Source organism: Diospyros lotus, chromosome 14 (assembly GCF_014633365.1).
Source record: "Diospyros lotus cultivar Yz01 chromosome 14, ASM1463336v1, whole genome shotgun sequence".
NCBI classification, from domain to species: Eukaryota; Viridiplantae; Streptophyta; class Magnoliopsida; order Ericales; family Ebenaceae; genus Diospyros; species Diospyros lotus.
In genome coordinates, this window is record NC_068351.1 from 10,462,028 (window position 1) to 10,481,079 (window position 19,052).

The 19,052-nt window shown below is 37.7% G+C and overlaps 1 protein-coding gene across 1 annotated transcript in view; it reads left to right on the forward strand.

The window, feature by feature from the left end:
- The first annotated feature begins 473 nt into the window (after positions 1 to 473).
- Positions 474 to 19,052, forward strand: part of LOC127789991 (uncharacterized) — a 33,422-nt gene continuing 14,843 nt past the window's right edge. Inside the window, exons 1-3 of the mRNA XM_052319179.1 lie at positions 474 to 3,270; positions 3,460 to 3,699; positions 7,894 to 8,023. Coding sequence (XP_052175139.1) covers positions 596 to 3,270; positions 3,460 to 3,699; positions 7,894 to 8,023 — 3,045 coding nt within the window. The 5' untranslated portion in view covers positions 474 to 595. The remainder of the gene's footprint in view (positions 3,271 to 3,459; positions 3,700 to 7,893; positions 8,024 to 19,052) is intronic.

Sequence of the window (19,052 nt, forward strand, 5' to 3'; positions counted from 1 at the left end):
TGTTATAAAATTTTGTTTAATATGTGCTGATGATTTGAACACATACAGACAAGATAATTTTTATGAATTTATGGAGATTAATTATGTCAAAAGACTGAATATCTCGTGTTAGAAAAAAAAATTAATATTTAGAAGATAAATGATTTATTTATTTTTAAATAAAATATTATATTTAATTATGTGACAATATATTTTTATCAAGCATTTTTAATCGTTAGCCTGACAAATAAAATAAAAAAAATCCCAAAAATAGGAACAGTAGTATATTTTCCTTACAAAAAAATTAAAATAAAATAAAAAATTATATTATATTATATTTTCTTTCTGAAATTATGTGGGGGTGGGATGCTCGTCGTGGCGGACTGCCATTGGAAGAGAGATGAACCCCACTTCACTCCTGGCCAATTGCAAACTGGTCCCTAAAGTTCAAACCCCAGGTCAAAGGCGGTCCCAAACGCCTCTCAGTCCCTTGGGCTCTTTACTTCGGAACTAAGCAAATATAATACAAATCTAATAAAGCATTAAGGCAATCGCCATTCTCTCCGGCACCGACACGCCCGCCGGTTGACGATCCTCTCTGTCTCACCGACGGGTAATGTCACTGGCTGCTTTGGATTCCCGATCTCCATTTAGCTGTCCCCCAGTACAAATGGAATCTCAGCGACAACAGCTATTTCCCTTTTGGAACCCTAGCCCTAACCAGCCATTTCCTTCCGAATTCGGCGGATTTTCGGGGAACAATCTTGACAAGGCCCGTCTTGCTTCGACGCAGATGGACAGAGGTTCGGAGATTGCCACCAACGGTTCCAGTTCTCGTGGCCGTTCCAAGCCGAGGCTTGTGAAGGTGAGGAGACAGCAGTGCAAGTCTACACCAGTGCCACCGTCTAACGCCCCGGGATTGAATCCTTTTCAGTCTGTTGCTTCAGAGAATTTCAATCAAGTTGGTAGTGGTGCTAGTAGGGCGTCAAATGGGTGCAATGCTTCAATCGCGGATGACAAGGTTGGGAAAAGCGATAATGTCGGTTTTGTGTTTGGTAAAGATTCCGAGAAGAATCCGTTGACCGGAAATTTTGGACGATCTTGTGCCGACGGGGTGCTGAAAGTTAGTGAGCCGAATTTGGATTCAAATTCATTTCCAAAACATGAGGAATCTAGTGGGCGGTGTGGTGGCAGTGAGTGCAGGAAATTTGAAAACAAGGGATTCCAGTTTGGTGCTAATACCAGCGGCTGTAGTTCCTTTCTCAATTCGAAATTGGAAAATGAGAAGCGTTGTGAAAGCTATGGAAGGTCTGGGGCTGTTAATTCGGAAGAGCTCGACAAGATTGGTTTTGTGTTTGGTCGTAACTCGAGTTGTTCAAGGGCGACTTTGGTACCTGAAAAGAAACAATCCAGTGGAAGCGTGCATCAATCAGGTTCTGACGAGCTTGGGAAATTCAATGATACTGGTTTTGTGTTTGCTGCTAATAATAATTATTCAGCTTTAGATAGAAATCCAGAACAGAGAGCACCAGACGAGAGTGCAAGACAACTGCACTCCGACGAGTGTATGAAATTAAAAAATGAGGTTTTATCCAATCTGAGTGCTGCGAAATTGGAGTTTGAGGATGGAAGAAAAATGACAGAAGATGCCGAATCAGAGCTTCATAAAGTAAAAGTTACTGATGTTTTTAAGTTTGGAAGTAGCAGAGAGAAAAAAATCACTTTCAATGAGATCACTAAACTCAGCGGGGAGATGAACGAAGTGAACGGTGGAGATTCTGAAAATTATGCTGACTTTGCAAACCCTGCTACTACTGATAACTTGGATTCTGTTGTAAATAAGAAACTCACTTTTGTGTTTGCTGCCAGTGTTAGCACCACCAGTGCTTCTGGGACAAGCACAGCATGCAAACTTTCAGATGATATGAGGAAATTGACCCTTAATAATTGTGAAAAGATTCATTGTTCTGATAGCTCTAAGGATGCTAATATTAACACTCCTGGCAGTTCCAATCATGTGTTTGTATTTGGACAGAATCAGAAGTCCCAGGGTTCTAGTATTGGAAATCAGGGAAATACTTCTTATGATCAAGTCAAGGATGCAAATTTGCAAGGTCCTGGGAATGACAACGCAGATGAAGAGGTTGATGGAATAAATGTTCAAGCCATTGATGATAATCTATTTGTATTCGGAAGCAGTAAAGATTCTACTCCAAAACCATTTACTTTTCAGGCAGGGGTAAATAAAAGTTCAAGCGGACCTCAGGATCTACTTAACAATGATCCTTTAATGGGAAAAGTCATGAATCAGTCTTTATTTTCATCAAGCCGGCCTGGTTTTGAAGCAGCGCCCGTGGGCAGATCTGAAAATATTGATAAATTTAACTTCACAGCCACAACATTTGGAGTAGAGGCATCCGCTACAGACTTTAGAACACCAGCTGGGGATACGTCTTGTTCATTTTCAGTGAATCTATATCCTGAGTTAAACAAAAAGTTGGAGTTTGGTGAAAAATCTAGATCCAAGAGATGGAAGAAGGTAAGAGGAAAGTTGAGGCGGGCTATTCCAGTTCAGCAGCAGTTGAGGCAAAATTGTGTGTCAAAACAAGGATTCCAGCAAAACCTTGAGTCTCCTGGCTGCAGTTCACCGATGGATTTTTCTCCATATCAGCAAGACAACCACGCACCTTCCACCAAAGAGCCCAGAAGTTCAGCAGATGTAAAAGATGATTATTTGGCAGCTAATATCAGTGAAAGTGAGAAAAAGAATGAGCAGAAAGATGTTCTTGAGAATGATTGTGAAAGATGTTCTTCTGATTCTCCTTTAGAAGAAGTTGAAACGAAGTGCACTAGTTCCAAAGATGAACAGTTCAGCAGTAGCAGTGGTGGTGTTGGTGTCAGTTCAAGCATGAACAGGGAAGAAACTTTGTCTAAAAAGCAATTTAGTGTTGCCTCAACTACGGAGGATGTTGGTCAGAGAAATTTTACCTTCTCTGCATCTTCTGAACAAGAAAAACTTTCAGCAACAAATCGTCAAAACCGAAAAAAGTATAGGATGAGAGTTGGTTGCCGTCCGAATTGTACAAGTAGGAAAAATGATACTGCATCTTCCTCCATCCATTTTTCACCTCTTGGAAGCAATTTTTTGCATGTTAATCAGGTAAAGGATAATGAAAGGAATATGTTTAATTCTGAAACGAAGGGGAAGAATAAATTTAAAGGGGATGAAGAAAATGAAAAGCAGGGGTCCTTTGCTGTTACTGAGGAAGCCTGTGAGAAGTGGCGAATTAGGTACTTCTTGTATCATATCATGATAGTTTATCTGCTTCTGAGACTGCCCACAACGCCCCCCCTCTCTCCCCCCCCCACCCCAATTGGTTTCATTACCAACTTGGTTTTGATGCTATGATTTATTATCATATCTTGTACTTTAGATATCATCAGTTGTTACTCATGTTGAAAGAAAATGATTTTTACCAGGGGAAATCAAGCTTATGAGAAAGGAAATATGTCAAAAGCTGAGGAATTTTATACAAAGGGTATAGATTCAGTCCCTCATAGCAAGGCATCAGAATGGTGCATTGAGCCTCTTGTGCTCTGTTATAGCAACCGTGCTGCAGCAAGGATGTCTTGTGGAAGGATGAGAGAAGCCTTAGGTGACTGTATGATGGCTGCTGCACTAAATCCCAACTTTCACAAAGTCCAAATTAGAGCTGCAAAGTAAGGCCTTATTTTGTGCCCTTATTGTGTATGCAATATTTCCTATTAATGCATGTTTGCATATTTTCTATATTCAGTATTACTAGTTCTGGATTTTGTGCCAATTTGTTTATGTTCAGTTCAGCTGATGATGGGATGATTGTGGGCCTGCATGATTGAATTTTCTCTCTCTCTCTCTCTCTATATATATATATATATCTATATCTATATATATATCGTATCAAGTCCTGTATATGTAATAGGAACTGGCTTTAGCAGGCAGATATCTCAAAAACTGTATTTCTTACTGTTATCTTAAATATCTAAACCATGCGGGGATCTACCGCAGAGAGGAGCAAGTATGATACTTCTTGTGAGACTCCTGCCTCATCAATAAAACTGGAGTCCTTGGCTATTAGTTTGGGTTTTCCATCAGGATTGATGTAAACCAGGATGGAAAAAAATCTCGAGTTCAGAATGGTTAGATGGAGTTCAACCAAATTGGGGGTAGGGTGGCTTTGAGATAAGATTTAGAAGAATCATATTTTCAGTTGGAAAATGAAGTCTACCTTGTTGACTTTGAGACTGGAGTCAGAAGAATCACACTTGCTTTTGGGAGATGGGACCATGCAGAAACATTTTAAAATTGTGTTCCCTGGTACTTTACTACAAAAAGATGTCCGTTATAACTTGTTTCTAACCATGGGATCCCTCTTATATTCTCATTTGTTGGTTCTTGATTACCACCTGAGGCAAAATGCTGCTGATGCTATGTTTGACATTGAATGCCCTACTAATAAGGTGGATAGAAGAGTTCCTTGCTCCAAAAGATCTTGGAATGACTACGTTTGTGTAGACTCAGAGTAATGGGAACTAAAAGTTTTCAACTTTGATGGCATTTCTGTTGGTTGCTGAGCAAGAAAAGTGTGCCTGGAATAGTGTACTCTGTGCGACACAACCTTCCTGTTGATTCTCATCCTTGGTATCCACTTAAACAGAGGTGTGTTATAGGGAAAATTATCCGTTCTTGATGCGTAGTGGAAATTTAGTCTGCTAAAAGAGACATTGTGACAGATCCTATAAGATTTTTTTGTTTTGATTTTCTTCTTTCAGAGCGAGCAGTTTTGTGATTTCTCCAAAATATGAGACCATGTCTTAATTTTTTCATAGAGTTTATGGTTGTTTTGACACCTAAAAGTGTTACTTTCCTATAATTTGACCTTCTTTTGCATATAATTTGTTTTTCAATAAATATTGACTAGTTAACATGTGCTTTATTTTTAGGCATATCTGTATATAACCAGAATCTATGCTTTTACTTTTAAGTGTATCATAAAACAACCGGAACAGCTTCAGAAATTGAGAAGTTATTCTTGCCCATCTTTCATGCCTAGTTGATACATCAATCATCTTATCCAGTTATGTACTGAATTACTAATATATGTTTGGCTTTTTTTTTACCTTTTAGTGTTGGTAGATGAGAAAAGTTTGGATTAAAGGCTAGGAAAGAACTCCCTCAAATCTCATATACTGTGAGTAAATAAGCCATTACAAAACTAGTGACTCCAAAAGATACCATACAACCAACATAAGATACATGTCCAGGTTTAAGTCTTGCCAAAATATAGGTAACTAAAAGGTGTGTACACGGCTACACTTCCAAAAATAACTGGGAGCCTAGCTATACCACCATCTAAGACAGCTTAGCAATTTTGTTCACTCAACTAGTTGATGCCCCCCCAAGAAAGATAGGAGTGAGCAGAATCTGAGTGGTTCAGAATTCCCAGGTAGTGGGTGAAGTATGAGGGTAAAACTAAAATGGCAAGCACACTTGAAGGTGCTGTTTGAACAGGGACAGGTGCTGTTCTTGTGCTAACTGCTTGGTTTTTGTGGACTAAGTCCTGTAGGGGGCCCAAATTTGAAGAGTTACTGAAGATAGCACACAAGGCCATTTTCCATGAAATAAATAAATATTTTTGTTCAGGAGTCTATTTTTAACATTTCAAAAGTTCAGATTAAAACAAGGCTCCTAGGTTGGTCAAAATTTGGAATTTTCAGAAGGTGTTTAGGATACTATGTCATGTACCTACTACTACAGGGGGGTTATACGCTGTATTGGTAGTTATGGCTGTGATTGATTGTACCTAGATGGTAGCTTAAGCAGTTGTACCCATTTGAATTTGGTGGCCTTTTGGCGCCATTCTTAGTGGCTAGGATCACAGTTGTTAGAATCTTACGATTCACGATTCGAATCGCACGATTCGACTCGATTCATATAGAAATCGAGTCGAATCTATAGGGTGAATCTAAAATCCCTTAGAATCGTACGATTCACGATTCGAATCGTACGATTCGACTCGATTCATATAGAAATCGAGTCGAATTTATAGAGTGAATCGAAAATCCCTTAGAATCAACTATGAATCGGATGAATCGACCGTGAATCGCATGAATAGCACGATTCGTCCGATTCATCCAATTCGTGCGACTTCATCTGCATGTGTGCTTTAATCAAATATTCGTTCGATTTGGCTATCTTTGAAAACAAAGAAGATGATGAAAATGATAATGCTCTTGAACTTGAAAATGAAGATTTTTGATAACTAGTGAAGATTATGGACAATGGAGTTTATTAGTAACCTTATAGTTATAGGTTTTTTTTTTTTTTTTTTTTCTAGCTTGTTATTTTGAAAGTGGCTTGGTTTGGTGCAATTTGAATTTAAAGACAACATAAATATACTTTTGCCTTTTGGTATAATTTTAAACTTAGCAAATATATTTAGAAGTTTATTTATCTATTTATATTTAAAAGAATTGATCATGGTGGGCACATTATTTATTTTCTATAGATATATATTATTTATAATTGAAATTGAGAATGTGTACCGAATCTTACGATTCGATTCGATTCTCGATTCACGATTCATAAAATAAGCATTTCGATTCTCGATTCGAATCTCGATTTAACAACTATGGCTAGGATCAGTATATAACAACTGATCCTGCTAATTCAAAGGCGTCAAAGAATACATTTGAGATAAATCTATTTTCCCACTCCAAATTCTCTCTCTCTTCTCTCGATCCTTCCCTCTCTCATTCTCTGTTCTACTCTCTCTCCCTGCATTCCCCTTCATTTCTCCCTAATTCCCTTCCCAATTCTCGCCAATTTGGCTGACCGAGTGCAGTGTGCATCATCAAGACATGGAATAAAGCATGATTTGGAGCGATCCTTTTCAGAGCTCCAAAAGCGATCTGTGTCCGACCACATAAGGTTTGCATACAAGCTAAATGCATGGAAGGAATATGGGAAATGATATCTTTGATGCCACCTCATGTTTGAAAATGAAAATTCAAGTGTCTACATATCCGAAGTGCTGCCCCTCCTCTTTTCTTAGTTTCTTTCCCTCCTCTTATTGTCAGCTAGCTGTATTTAAATGGCTCTTCACTCTCTGTCCTCATGACCAGACAATTGAAGAACAAACATATACAAGAGCGTATAGCTTGGTGTTAAGGGTAACAAGATTAAGGTCTTTGTTTGGCAAAGTCTAAAGGTATTTTCAACTTAATTCTTGTGCTCAACCAAATGCAGGCTTAACAAATTATGAGTAACTCATTAAAAATGAAATCTAGTATATCACATAAGGCACTGAATTCTCAGAAATAGCAGTACAGAATATCACACACCCAGTTAATATAATCTGTGTTGGGGACGTTGGGGTTAAGATATCATGCACACGGATGTGATAGTTCTCCAGTCTTACAATATAAACAAACTTTGTATACGTGTTTGCTTGTGGCTTTTGTCATCTTACATTTTGTGAAGTCAATTGCACCCCATGTTATGAGTTTGCCCCTGGCATTGAGCTTTGCCGCTTACTGCTAGCTATGGGATGAAACTGTGCTTTTGTACGTGTTGCTTGGAGAACCATTCGAGTTTACACCAAGCAATTGTGTCTTTGCACTTTCAAATGTGTTCCCCTGTGCAGGATGCTGATACTTTTTTAGTTGGTGAGATAATCCATTCTATAGCTGTCTGGTTTTTATATTTCCTCCAATTGTTTTATAGATTGCTTTTTGGTGTTCCATCCATTGAGCTTACCAAAAGAAGTTGCTGCCATAGCAAGAGATTTTATATAAAATCAGGTGTTTTTCTTTTTGGTTTGATCCAATTTTATTGTTTTTTTAATTTGTTGTGTTGTTTTTGATGATTTCTAGTTGCCATCTTGCATTGGGGGAAGTTGAAGATGCACTCCGATATTTTAGCAAATGCTTACAGTCAGAGAATGATGTCTGTTTGGATCGTAGAGTTATAATAGAAGCAGCCAATGGTCAACAAAAGGCTCAGGTACCACATTTGGGCTTTAACCTTTGCTTGTTTTGGTTTCTCATAAATCATATATTAATTGTTTGACAATTTGTACACTATTATAAGAAGCTTGCCTATGTGGATGCCAAAAATGAAGGACTACTCTTCCAAATGGTACCTGTCCAACATGGTATTCCATTTGTCAAATATTTAAGTCGACAATTTACAAATACTTGGGGAAGTAGTTTAAAAAATGGGTGCCCTTAATATACGAGCTCCCCACTTTGTGAGGGTTAGGGAGGGTTTTTTGTATGCAGCCTTGCCCTTGTTTTATAAAGAAATTGCTTCTGAAACTCAAACTAGTGATATGTTTCCTGTCAAAAGGAGCACCTCACCATTACTACCAAAGCTAGCCTCAAGTGCAGTTGCACAATCTTGAATGAATTAGACAAACAAGAACCACAGTATAAGTTTAAGAAAAGAAAAAAAAAAAGAATACATTCAAAAATAGCTTTACAAGAACAATGCGGATTTATGATTGTTAGTCCTCCAAGTTTTTTGGAGTTCAATTATCCAAGTTCCTAACTTTTATAAGTAGAGTTTTCTAATATATATGCTAAGTTTTTCAATCGACCTTATTTATTTTTGGCTAGTTAAGAAGGGGAAACCTGGGTGACCTTGGTAATCATCCTTATTTTACATTATATAGAATTTGACTTATTTTCATGTTGATATACAAGGCGTATTACTTAATTTATTCAATGGGGTCCTTGTCATGCTGTATCCTAATTATCTTGAAAATTACCTTCTTGAGGTGTTTGTTTCTTGTTGTGTATGTGATGAAGATCGTAGGAACAAATATTTTGGGCATAAAAAGGGAAATTAATTTTTATCAGTTTATTTATTTTTGAAACAAGCTAAAAACCTCAAAAGCTTGATTGATTTCTATTGAACACGAGGAGAGAAATATATACAGCTTACATCCTACTTTTTCTCTTATAAAGGAGGAGAAAATTTAAGTTATTTATCCCCTAGAAACTAAGAAGATTTATCTCCTAAAAAATAGGAACAAGATCAAATTTTAAACTTTTAGAATTATCTATCTGATTTAAACTTCAAATCATGTGCTTTTTCCTTTATCCTCGGCCTCTATCCATCTGTTATGCTCCATTTTTTACTTTGAATCTTCTAATCTTGTCCAACGCTCTCCCTCAAGTTGGAGAATAGATATAAGTCATTCCTAGTTTACCAATTAATGTCTTAAACCCTAGTCTAGTCACAACTTTTGTGAATACATCAGCTACTTGATTAGTGGTGGGAATATAGGATAAACTAATCCCTCCTTCCTCAATCTCCCTTTTTATAAAACTTTGATTTATTCTCACATGCTTTATCCGATTATGTTGAACTGAATTTTTCACAATGCTAATAGCTAATTTACTATCACTGTATACCTTTGTTGGTTGAGATAAAGGTATTATCAAGTCTTCCATTAGTCTTTTTAACCAAATCACCTCACAGATTCCTTGAGCTATGGCTCGGAATTATGCTTCAACACTACTGCGAGCAACCATTGATTGTTTCTTGCTTCTCCATGTGACCACATTTCTCCATAGCTTGGTACAATAACTAGAAGTTGACCGAATGTCCTCACGTGACCCTACCCAATCTGCATAAACAAAGCCTTTAATTCCCCTTTCCTTAGTTTTCTGGAACATTAAACCTTTTCCAGGTGTCCCTTTGAGATATCTTAGAACATGAAACACAACATTCATATGCCTTTGAGTAGGAGAATGCATATATTGACTAATTACACTCACTGCATAGGCTATGTATGGCTTAGTAAGTGACAAATAAATCAGCTTTCCAACCAACCTTTGGTACCTTTTTTTTTCTACAGGTGTATCATTATCTTTTTCTTCAACCTTCCAGCCTTTTCTAAGGGAGTCCCAGCAAGTCTGCATGCTAACATTCCTATATCTTTCAGCAAATCAAGTGCATACTTCCTTTGTGAAATGAATAGGCCTTCTTTGCTCTGAGTCACCTCCATTCCTAAGAAATATCTAATGGTCCCTAGGTCTTAACTTCAAATTCAGCCTTCAATTACTTCTTCAAGTTTTTAATATCCTGCATACCATCCCTTGTCACAATAATATCATCAACACAAACAATTAGTATGAATTTCTTTCCATTTGCTATGGGTTTTATAAACAAGGTATGGTCTTCTTGTCCTTGTTTATACCCTAATCGGTTTAGGGTCATGTTGAATTTCTTAAACCAAACCCTTGGAGATTGCTTTAAACCATATAGAGACCTTTTAAGTTTACAAACATTTCCATTGTCAACTTCATGCTCAAACCTTGGGGAGATCTTCACATATATTTCCTCATCCAAATCACCATTAATAAATGCATTTTTAATGTCAAATTGGAATAGGGGCCACTCTAAATTAATAGCAATAGAGAGTAATACTCAAATGGAATTAAGCTTAGCAACGGGAGTAAAAGTCTCCTCATAGTCAATCCCATAGGTTTATGTAAACTCTTGGGCCACCAATCTAGCCTTATATCTTTCAACACTCCCATCTGTATATGTTTCATAGTAAATACCCACTTACATCCAACTACCTTCTTGTTTGGAGGCAGTTTCACGATATCCTAAGTATCATTTCCAACTAGGGCAATTATTTCTTCCATAACAACAACCTTCCACTTAGGATCATTCATAGCACTTTGAATATTTTTTGGAATTTCAATGTTGTCAATTTTTGCAACAAATCCTCTGAACTGAGGAGACAATTTTGTATAAGTCAAATGGTTAGAAATAGGGTACTTGACGCATGATCTTACCCCTTTTTGTAGAGCTATAGGAACAGCCCAATTCATATCATCCCCCCTTATAGTATTGTTGTCAGTGCTTGTGAACAACAATATCCTTTGATGGACTAGCCTCTGGAAGTGATGGTTGACTATGTTGAGATTCCTAATGTCCTTTAGGTTGTTTGGAGTAGACAAGCAGAGGGTCGTTGGCTGTTGAATTTGGGGAATATTGAGGGATAAAAACTGTCATCTCAGGTTTAGAGGTAATATGAGAGTCAAAAGGAGAATTAGGAGCAAAGATTAGAGGAATTAGAAAGAAGAGGGTTTGCTAGTGTGTTGTCAAGAGTTGATGCTGAGGATGCTCCTCCTTGAGAACATATTGGCAGTGTAGGATTAAGAGGGGATGGGAAATGAGAGGATCCCTATTGGGTTCATTAGTTACCTCTCAAGAAGCATTAGGTTGATAAAATGGAAGATCCTAATGGAGGGTGACATCGATGGACACAAAGAATTTTTTGTTTGTAGGACAATAGCTCTTGTATCTTTTATGGGACGGCGAATACCCAATAAAGATACACTTGAGAGCCTTGGGGTTTAATTTGGTCTGAGAGAGACTATTGTTGTGAACATACACAATGCATCCAAATATCAAAGGATCAATTGAAGAAAGAAAGGGAGCATTTGGATATATATCACGAAGGATGCTGAGAGGAGTTTGGTATTGCAAGGTTTTAGATGGGAGATGATTGATCAAATAGGTAGCTGTAAGAACAACTTCCCCCCACTAGGAATGAGGAACATTGGTAGTAAACATCATAGCTCTGGCCATATCTAGGAGGTGTCTATTTTTTCTTTCAGCCATCCCAACATGAGCTTTGATGAAAAATACCATGTTCGGACAAGTAGTTAGTGAAGTCATGAGAAACATATTTTCGGCCATTATCAATTCGAAGGATATGAATAGAAGTTCAGAACATATTCAAAATGAATTTGTGAAATCTTTTGAAAATGCTGCTAACTTCTTATTTTTCCTTCATTAGGTATACCCAACAAGGTCTAGAATGGTCATCAATGAATGTTATAAATTATCTGGAACCAGTGATATTAGGGTATTTAGAAGGGCCCCAAATATCACTATGTATCAAATGGAATGGTTTAGAGGGCTGAATAAAGTGGTGAGATCTAGGCTGTTTTACAAGAGTGCATGTTCACATGAAAAATTTGTTCTTTATTGATGAAAATTTCAGGATACAAGGATTTTAGGTAAGGAAAACTAGGGTGTCCTAAACATTTGTGCCATAACAAGACTTTGGCATTAGTTGTTACATTTAGAACAACTTTATTTGTAGAAGAATTGGGAAAATCCTCTGCCATATAGTAAAGGCCATCCCTAGCCTTAGCACTACCAATCATCCTCCTCGATGTTTGATCCTGAAATAAACAATAGGATGGGAAAAATGTTACACTGCAGCTTATATCCTTGGTTACCCTATTGACTGATAGTAGATTGCATTGTAATCCTAACACATGTAGGACATATTTTAGCCTTAGTTGTGAAACACATACTGTTCCAAGTCCCAAGGCAGGGGAGGTTGTGCTATCAGCCATAGAGATATCAATAGAGGAGTCACAAGGGGTATATTCAGTCATTAAGGTGGTGTTTTCTTCGCGTTTCAATTTTGAGTTTTGAATTCATTTTTAGTTTTGTGTTTTGAGATTTTTGAAAACGAGTTTTTTTTTTTTGTCATTCTAAAAAATTGTTTCTTAAAATAGAAAATGCGTTTACTTTGAAATTTTGAAAAACTGTTTCTTTTTTGTCATCATGATATTTTATTCAATGAATTTAATTATTAAATAATAAAATTAACTCTTTTTAATGAAATTCTATTATTAAAATAAAACAATAAATTTGATTAATAAATTACTAGCATACATCTTAACAATAATTTATATTAAATTATGCACTTAATAATATACTATATGTTATCCTATATTTTTAATTTTAATATAGATATATTACATTTTAATTTTTTTTAAATTAATATATAATTTTATTTTCAAAATTTAATAATAAATTTTTCTTCTTTTTTCTCTAATCTTATTCTTCGGCGCTCTGCATCTTCTCCATCGTCGGTGACCACTGTCAGTCGGAGATTTACACGATTAGAGCCTACCATTAGAAACTCTAAGTCAATGAGGTTAACATACATGAAAATGAGCTAGATTTAACAGCTGGATTTTCATAGATCTAATTTTTAATTTTCGACCATAAGTGAAAAATGCACTGCCAGTTTCCATCGGCCACCGTAGCCAGTGGTTTCTGGTGATTAGAGGCAACCACTTGACACCCAAGGGCCCATCGACCAATATACCCAAAAACTAGCAAGATCCAACAGCCAAATCTCCCTTGATCTAAGCTTAAACGTTCGATCTACCTGCCTATATACGCATTGCTAGTCGCCACCGGCTACAATGATCGGTGGTTTCCGGTGATCAAAGGCAACCACCTGACACCCAAGGGCTTATTGACCAACATACCAAAAATCAGCAAGATCCAACGACCAAATCTCCTTAGATCTAAGTTTAAACGTTCGACCCACCCACCTATATACGCACTGCCAGTAGCCATTGGCCATCGTGGTTGGTGGTTTTTGGCGATCAGAGACAACCACTCGACACCCAAGGGTCCATTGACTAACATAGCCAAAAACCATCAAGAGAAGGAAGAGAAGAGAAGAGAGGAGAAAAAACCAACAAGAGAGCAATGGGGGGCGGTTGACAATAGCTTGCACCGCTAGTGGTGGGTGTAGTCGACGACGATGGTCGCGGTGGTGGGCGCGATCGATGGTAGTGGCAGTGGCAGTCGACGATCAAAGGAAGAGAAGAGAGGAGAGATGCTAGGTTTGTGTGAGTTTTTTTTTTTTTTGGGGGGGGGGGGGGGCGTTGGCTAGGCGTTTTCAGCGTTTTGGGTGTTTTTAGCGTGTTTTGGCTGAAAACACCTACAACAACAAAATGTTGTTGTGGGTTTTCTTTACAATTTTTTTTTCTTATTTTCGAAAATGCGTTTTTGAAAATAGTAAAGTAAATGCGTTTTTAGTGTTTTGAAAAACTGAAAACTCAAAATGGGTTGAAAACAACAAAGAGAACGTAGCCTAAATTTACAGAATTTGACATATGATCCGATGCACTAGTATCTACTATCCACACATTCTTAGGAAGCCCTTTTGAAATTAGGGAGTAGTATTGAGAATTACCTTGCAAGGCTATGGATGTTGTGGTCTAAGGATTAGGAGAACTTGATGAAGTGATACCTTGATTAAGCAGCCTATATAAGGCTTGAATCTGCTCTTCGGAGAGGTTCAAGTTTGTGCTATTTCTGGTTTGAGTAGAAACTACAGCAGCATAGGCTGATCTTGGGATTTCCTTTCTGATTTGTGGCTTCCAACTAGCTAGTTTTCCATGAATCTTCTAACATGTCTCCTTTGTGTGGTAGAGTTTTTTACAATGGTCACACCACAATTTTTCCTTTCCTTGATTCTTTGATAAGATCTCCCCCTGTTTGACAGTAGCAAGAACCGAATTTTGATGGTTTAGGATAGGATCATTTAGTTGCTGAAGCATTACCTTCCGTCTGCCTTTTTCTCTCCTTACTTGTGCAAAATACTTCTCTAAGGGATGGTATGGGCTTTGTACCCAAAATCCTTCCCCAAACTTCATCTAATTCAATGTCAAGGCCATGTAGAAAATAAAAAATATGATTCTTTTCTATCATCTTATTGTATTTGTTACTATCAGTTGGGGATTCCTAACTGACAATATAAAACATGTCCATTTCATGCCATAATTCCACCAAAATGTTAAAATATTCAATAACATTGAGATTATCTTGTTTGGATGTTCTAATGGCTGATTTAATTTCAAGACATTGGGAGGATTTTTCCAAGTCTAAGTACATCTCTTGGACTGAATCCCATATCTTCTTTGTTGTCTTGTAAAAGAGGTATGTTTTGCCAATTCTCGGCTCCATAGAATTTATTAACCATGCCATGATAGTTGAGTTTTCCACCTCCCAAATGCCCTAAGTAAGTGGTTGCAGGTGTTGGTGGAGGGGGGACAAAACTAGTTAGGTACCTTGCTTTGCCTTTTCCTTTAATCACCAGCATCACCGATTGAAACCACTCTCTAAAATTACTCCTATTCAACTTGTGTTGAGTAATTTGTAGAGGGTGATTATCAATAGGATTTGTGGAAAAATTTGGTGGAGGAGGAGGAGGAGGAATGGTGCTCGGAGAGCTTGTGGCTGAGGCTCTGGTTAGGGTTGGATTTTGTTGGGCTTTGGCCATGAGCTTGTAAATAGCCAATACTTCAATGTTGTTTAGGATAGGAATAGGGCTTTGATACCATGAAACAAGCTAAGAATCAGTATTCTGAAACGTGCTAGGCGCTAGTTGGTGCCCGAGTCGGGCACCAGACTAGGGCCTAGCTCCTAGGTGGGGCCTGGAAAAACTGTTTTTTTTTTTTTTAACATTCTTCATAAATATTGATACTAAACATACTGAAATCACAAAACAATTGTTCATATACATACTATTAAATAAAATAAGTATGGGGTATTAGTATAATTAACTTAAAAATACTTGTATATGTATTCTTTTGTATTATACACTTTTGATAGCATATACACATTATTTTATTCACATTGTATCAGAGCAGTTGCTCGTTCTTCCCTTCGTTGGCTGCATCTGTCCATCGTTCAAGACGCGACCACCGTTCTTGCGCGGCCACTGCCTTTGTCCAATCAATCTTTTGCCAACCGCCTCTTCTCTCCGTCGGCCACCTCTGTTACACGTTTGCGGCCAACCCAAAGTAGCTCAAATCTGCCTTGCCATCACAACCGCTGACCGTCGATCTTCACGCACGTTGTCGTCCTCTCGGCCACCTCTGCTCTGATCGGTCATTGCCTTGGTCACACTCGGGAGGTTAGGCGTCGATTGGGCCCGATTAATCGGGTTCGACGCCTAGGATGCCGATTGGCATGAATTTGTAGCAGCCAAGGGTTGCTTAATGCCTTGACGGTGTCGGCTGCCTTTTTGAACACTGCTAAGAACCTCAAAAGCTTGATTGATTTCTATTGAACATGAGGGGATAAAAATATACAGCTTACATCCTACTTTTATCCTATAAAAGAGGAGAAAATTTAGGTTATTTATCCTCTAGAAATTAGGAAAATTTATCTCCCAAAAAATAGGAACAAGATCAAACTTTAAACATTTAGAATTATCTATTTGGTTTAAACTTCAAACTGTGCGCTTCTTTCTTTATCCTTGGCCTCTATCCATTTGTTATGCCCTTTTTTTAACTTTGAATGACTTATCTCGTCCAACAATTTTTAATTTAATTTCTTTTATTTTTGAAAATCCTAATTAGATTAGGATTATCTTTATAATCTTTAATTAGATTGGGTCAAGAAATCTTAGTTAGAGTAAATTTTTATCTAATAGTTGTCTATAAATAATCCTTTAGTGATGTATTGTAGGTCAGACTTCAATGAATACTATTAACCAATGATATTTGGTTTGAGTAATTAGGATTGCTCGTTTCTTTGGTTTGGGTTCTTCATCACTTGGTATCAAAGCCAAAAGTCCTGAATCGTTTTAGGGATTTTCTGAAAATTTTCTGGAATATTATTAGAAAATCAACTAGCTTCATCAACCATCATTGTTTGTTCCAGTACACAAATCTGCATCGTTGAAGTTCTTCATGCTTTCAGCAAACTGCACCATTAACTTTCTGCTATCAAGGCCATCGTCTAGAGCCGACGACAGTCTTCTGCACTTAGCAGAGCCCTTGTCGGAGAAGACAAGACCCTAAGATACAACCTCGCCAGAATCCTCACAACCTCTAGTTATCATCAACAAAGTGGACATCATGCTCATCTGCCATTGGTCAGAAGTCCTTCACTGTTGCAACACCTTGCCATTATCTCATCGAAAGACCACAACATCACAACCTTCGTGGCCTACTCATCCAATTGTAAGCCATTCTTTACTTGACCCTTAACAGAGACCCAATTTCTCAACCCATCATAGAGACCCAATTTCTCAACCCAAACCCTACCCCAGTTTTATTTAACCCTGAAACCCAGCAACTGGACCCAAATCTCCCTTGAAAATTGGCAACCTGCCCCTTTAACTTACTTGTTCAGGCTGGCCCAAAGTTTTCTCTTATGATCCATTAGCTAGCCCAACCCCATTGCCACTACACAACCCACCTTGCTGTGAACCCAACTACTGATTAGGCAAATTCCAACCTATTGCAGGAATAATTAGATCTAACCAAAATTAAATTCAACCTTGCTTTGGTTGAAGGCACACTCTTCACTTCACAAGCTTGATTGATATTTAGTAAATTGTTCTAGGTCCATTTAGTTTTCTTTCACAGCCAACGAAGAGAGAGAGAGAGAGAGAGAGAGAAATTCTTTACCTAGTTTGTTGCATCTCGAGTAGTTTTTTGTTATTTGACCTTGTCGTCTAATTTAAATTTCTTAGTCTCCTTTGTGCGCCCTGGCAAGTTTCTTGTTTGCATTTAAGTTGCGATTTGAGTATTCTCAGCATTCACTTAATTTGTTAAATCACTCTTTGGCCTTCTCCCATTACTATTTGTCTACTTGTCCATGACCCCCCAACAAACGTGAACAACCTTTTTCCACCACACCAAGATCTTCAGTCATTACAAAATTCCATAAAATCCATTGAAACTAGAATGAGCAATCTCGAGTCATTTGAGTACAATGAGAACATTTACTAAATAGATGGCATAGGTCCTCAAAATACTATATAAGCTAAAGAAAGATGATTTTGTAGATTTCCCCCATTCTAATGAGTTTGTGCATGGTGCATTCAATACTCTTGGGATACACATTGCTGCCAATAAGATTCCTCACTCACATGAGACACTGCCTCCTTTAGAACCTAGGCAACCCCTCGATAGAAAGAAATACACGTCATGAAGCACCTATGCATGACCACAGGTTCCCAAACTTTGAAGAACCCGCAGGTGGCAATCCTAGAGTAGGCACACTTCGTGAAAGGAATCTAGAAAAAGAATATAGACAATCACGTCTACCCCATAGGTATAGAAAGGAAGAGGTTGATGAAGAACTTGATATGGTTGAACAGGTCAACATTGTGAGGTGTGTGCTAACTGAGAGTGGCCATGGTGATGAATGGAAATGGACAAGTATTTTTCTAACATGCATTAGGAGTGGTGAGAGAACTTGCATACTAGTTATTGATGGGGGCGGCACCATGAATGTGGTTTCTAAGTCTAGAATTACTTGACTCAACCTTACGGTAGAACCACATCCAAAACCATTTGAAGTTGCATGGGTGAATTAACACAACTTTTCTAGTCATCGAGAGATGCCTTGTCTATCCAATTAGGTGACTACAAAGATGAAATTTTCTATGATGTGTTGCTTATGGATGTTGCCCATATCCTTTTAGGTCACCCTTGGCTTTATGATATGAGTGTAGTTCATTATGGGCGAGAAACTACCTATGTCTTTAACTAGAAGGGTAATAAACTCATATTGATCCTTGCTAGACCTTTTAGTAAAGGCACTATGACCAAGCCTAAGCAAGCACCACTAGTCCCAAGTAAAAAGTACATCCATCTTATAGCTACTAAGGCATTTGAAAAAGATTGTCAAGAAAGTGAATATGGGTTAGCCATTGTAGCTAAGGAGTCCATTTTGAGTTCCTTTGAGAGTTTGGAGTTTCCATCTCATAAAAAGTCAATGTTAGAAGAATTTTTTAATATCATGCCCAATGAGCTCTTGTTACCTACCACCTATGAGGATATCCAACGTGCTATTGAACTAGTTCTTGGGTCTTAATTACCTAATTTTCCCCATTATAGGATGAACCCAAAAGAGCTAGCTAAATTGCATATACAAATGAATGTCCTTTTGATTAAGGGATTTGTTTGACATAGCCTTACCCCTTGTGTTGTACCCACCCTTTTAACCCCAAAGGAAGATAGATCTTGGAGAATATGCATGGACAGTAGAGTCATTAACAAAATCACCATCAAATACCGATTTCCCATTCCGAGATTGGAGGATATGTTAGATGGTTCTAGTTGGTTTTCAGAGACTTGCATAGCAGGTATCATCAAATTTGTATCTGGCTTGGAGATGAGTGGAAAACTACCTTTAAGGCCTAGGATGGACTATATGAATGGTTAGT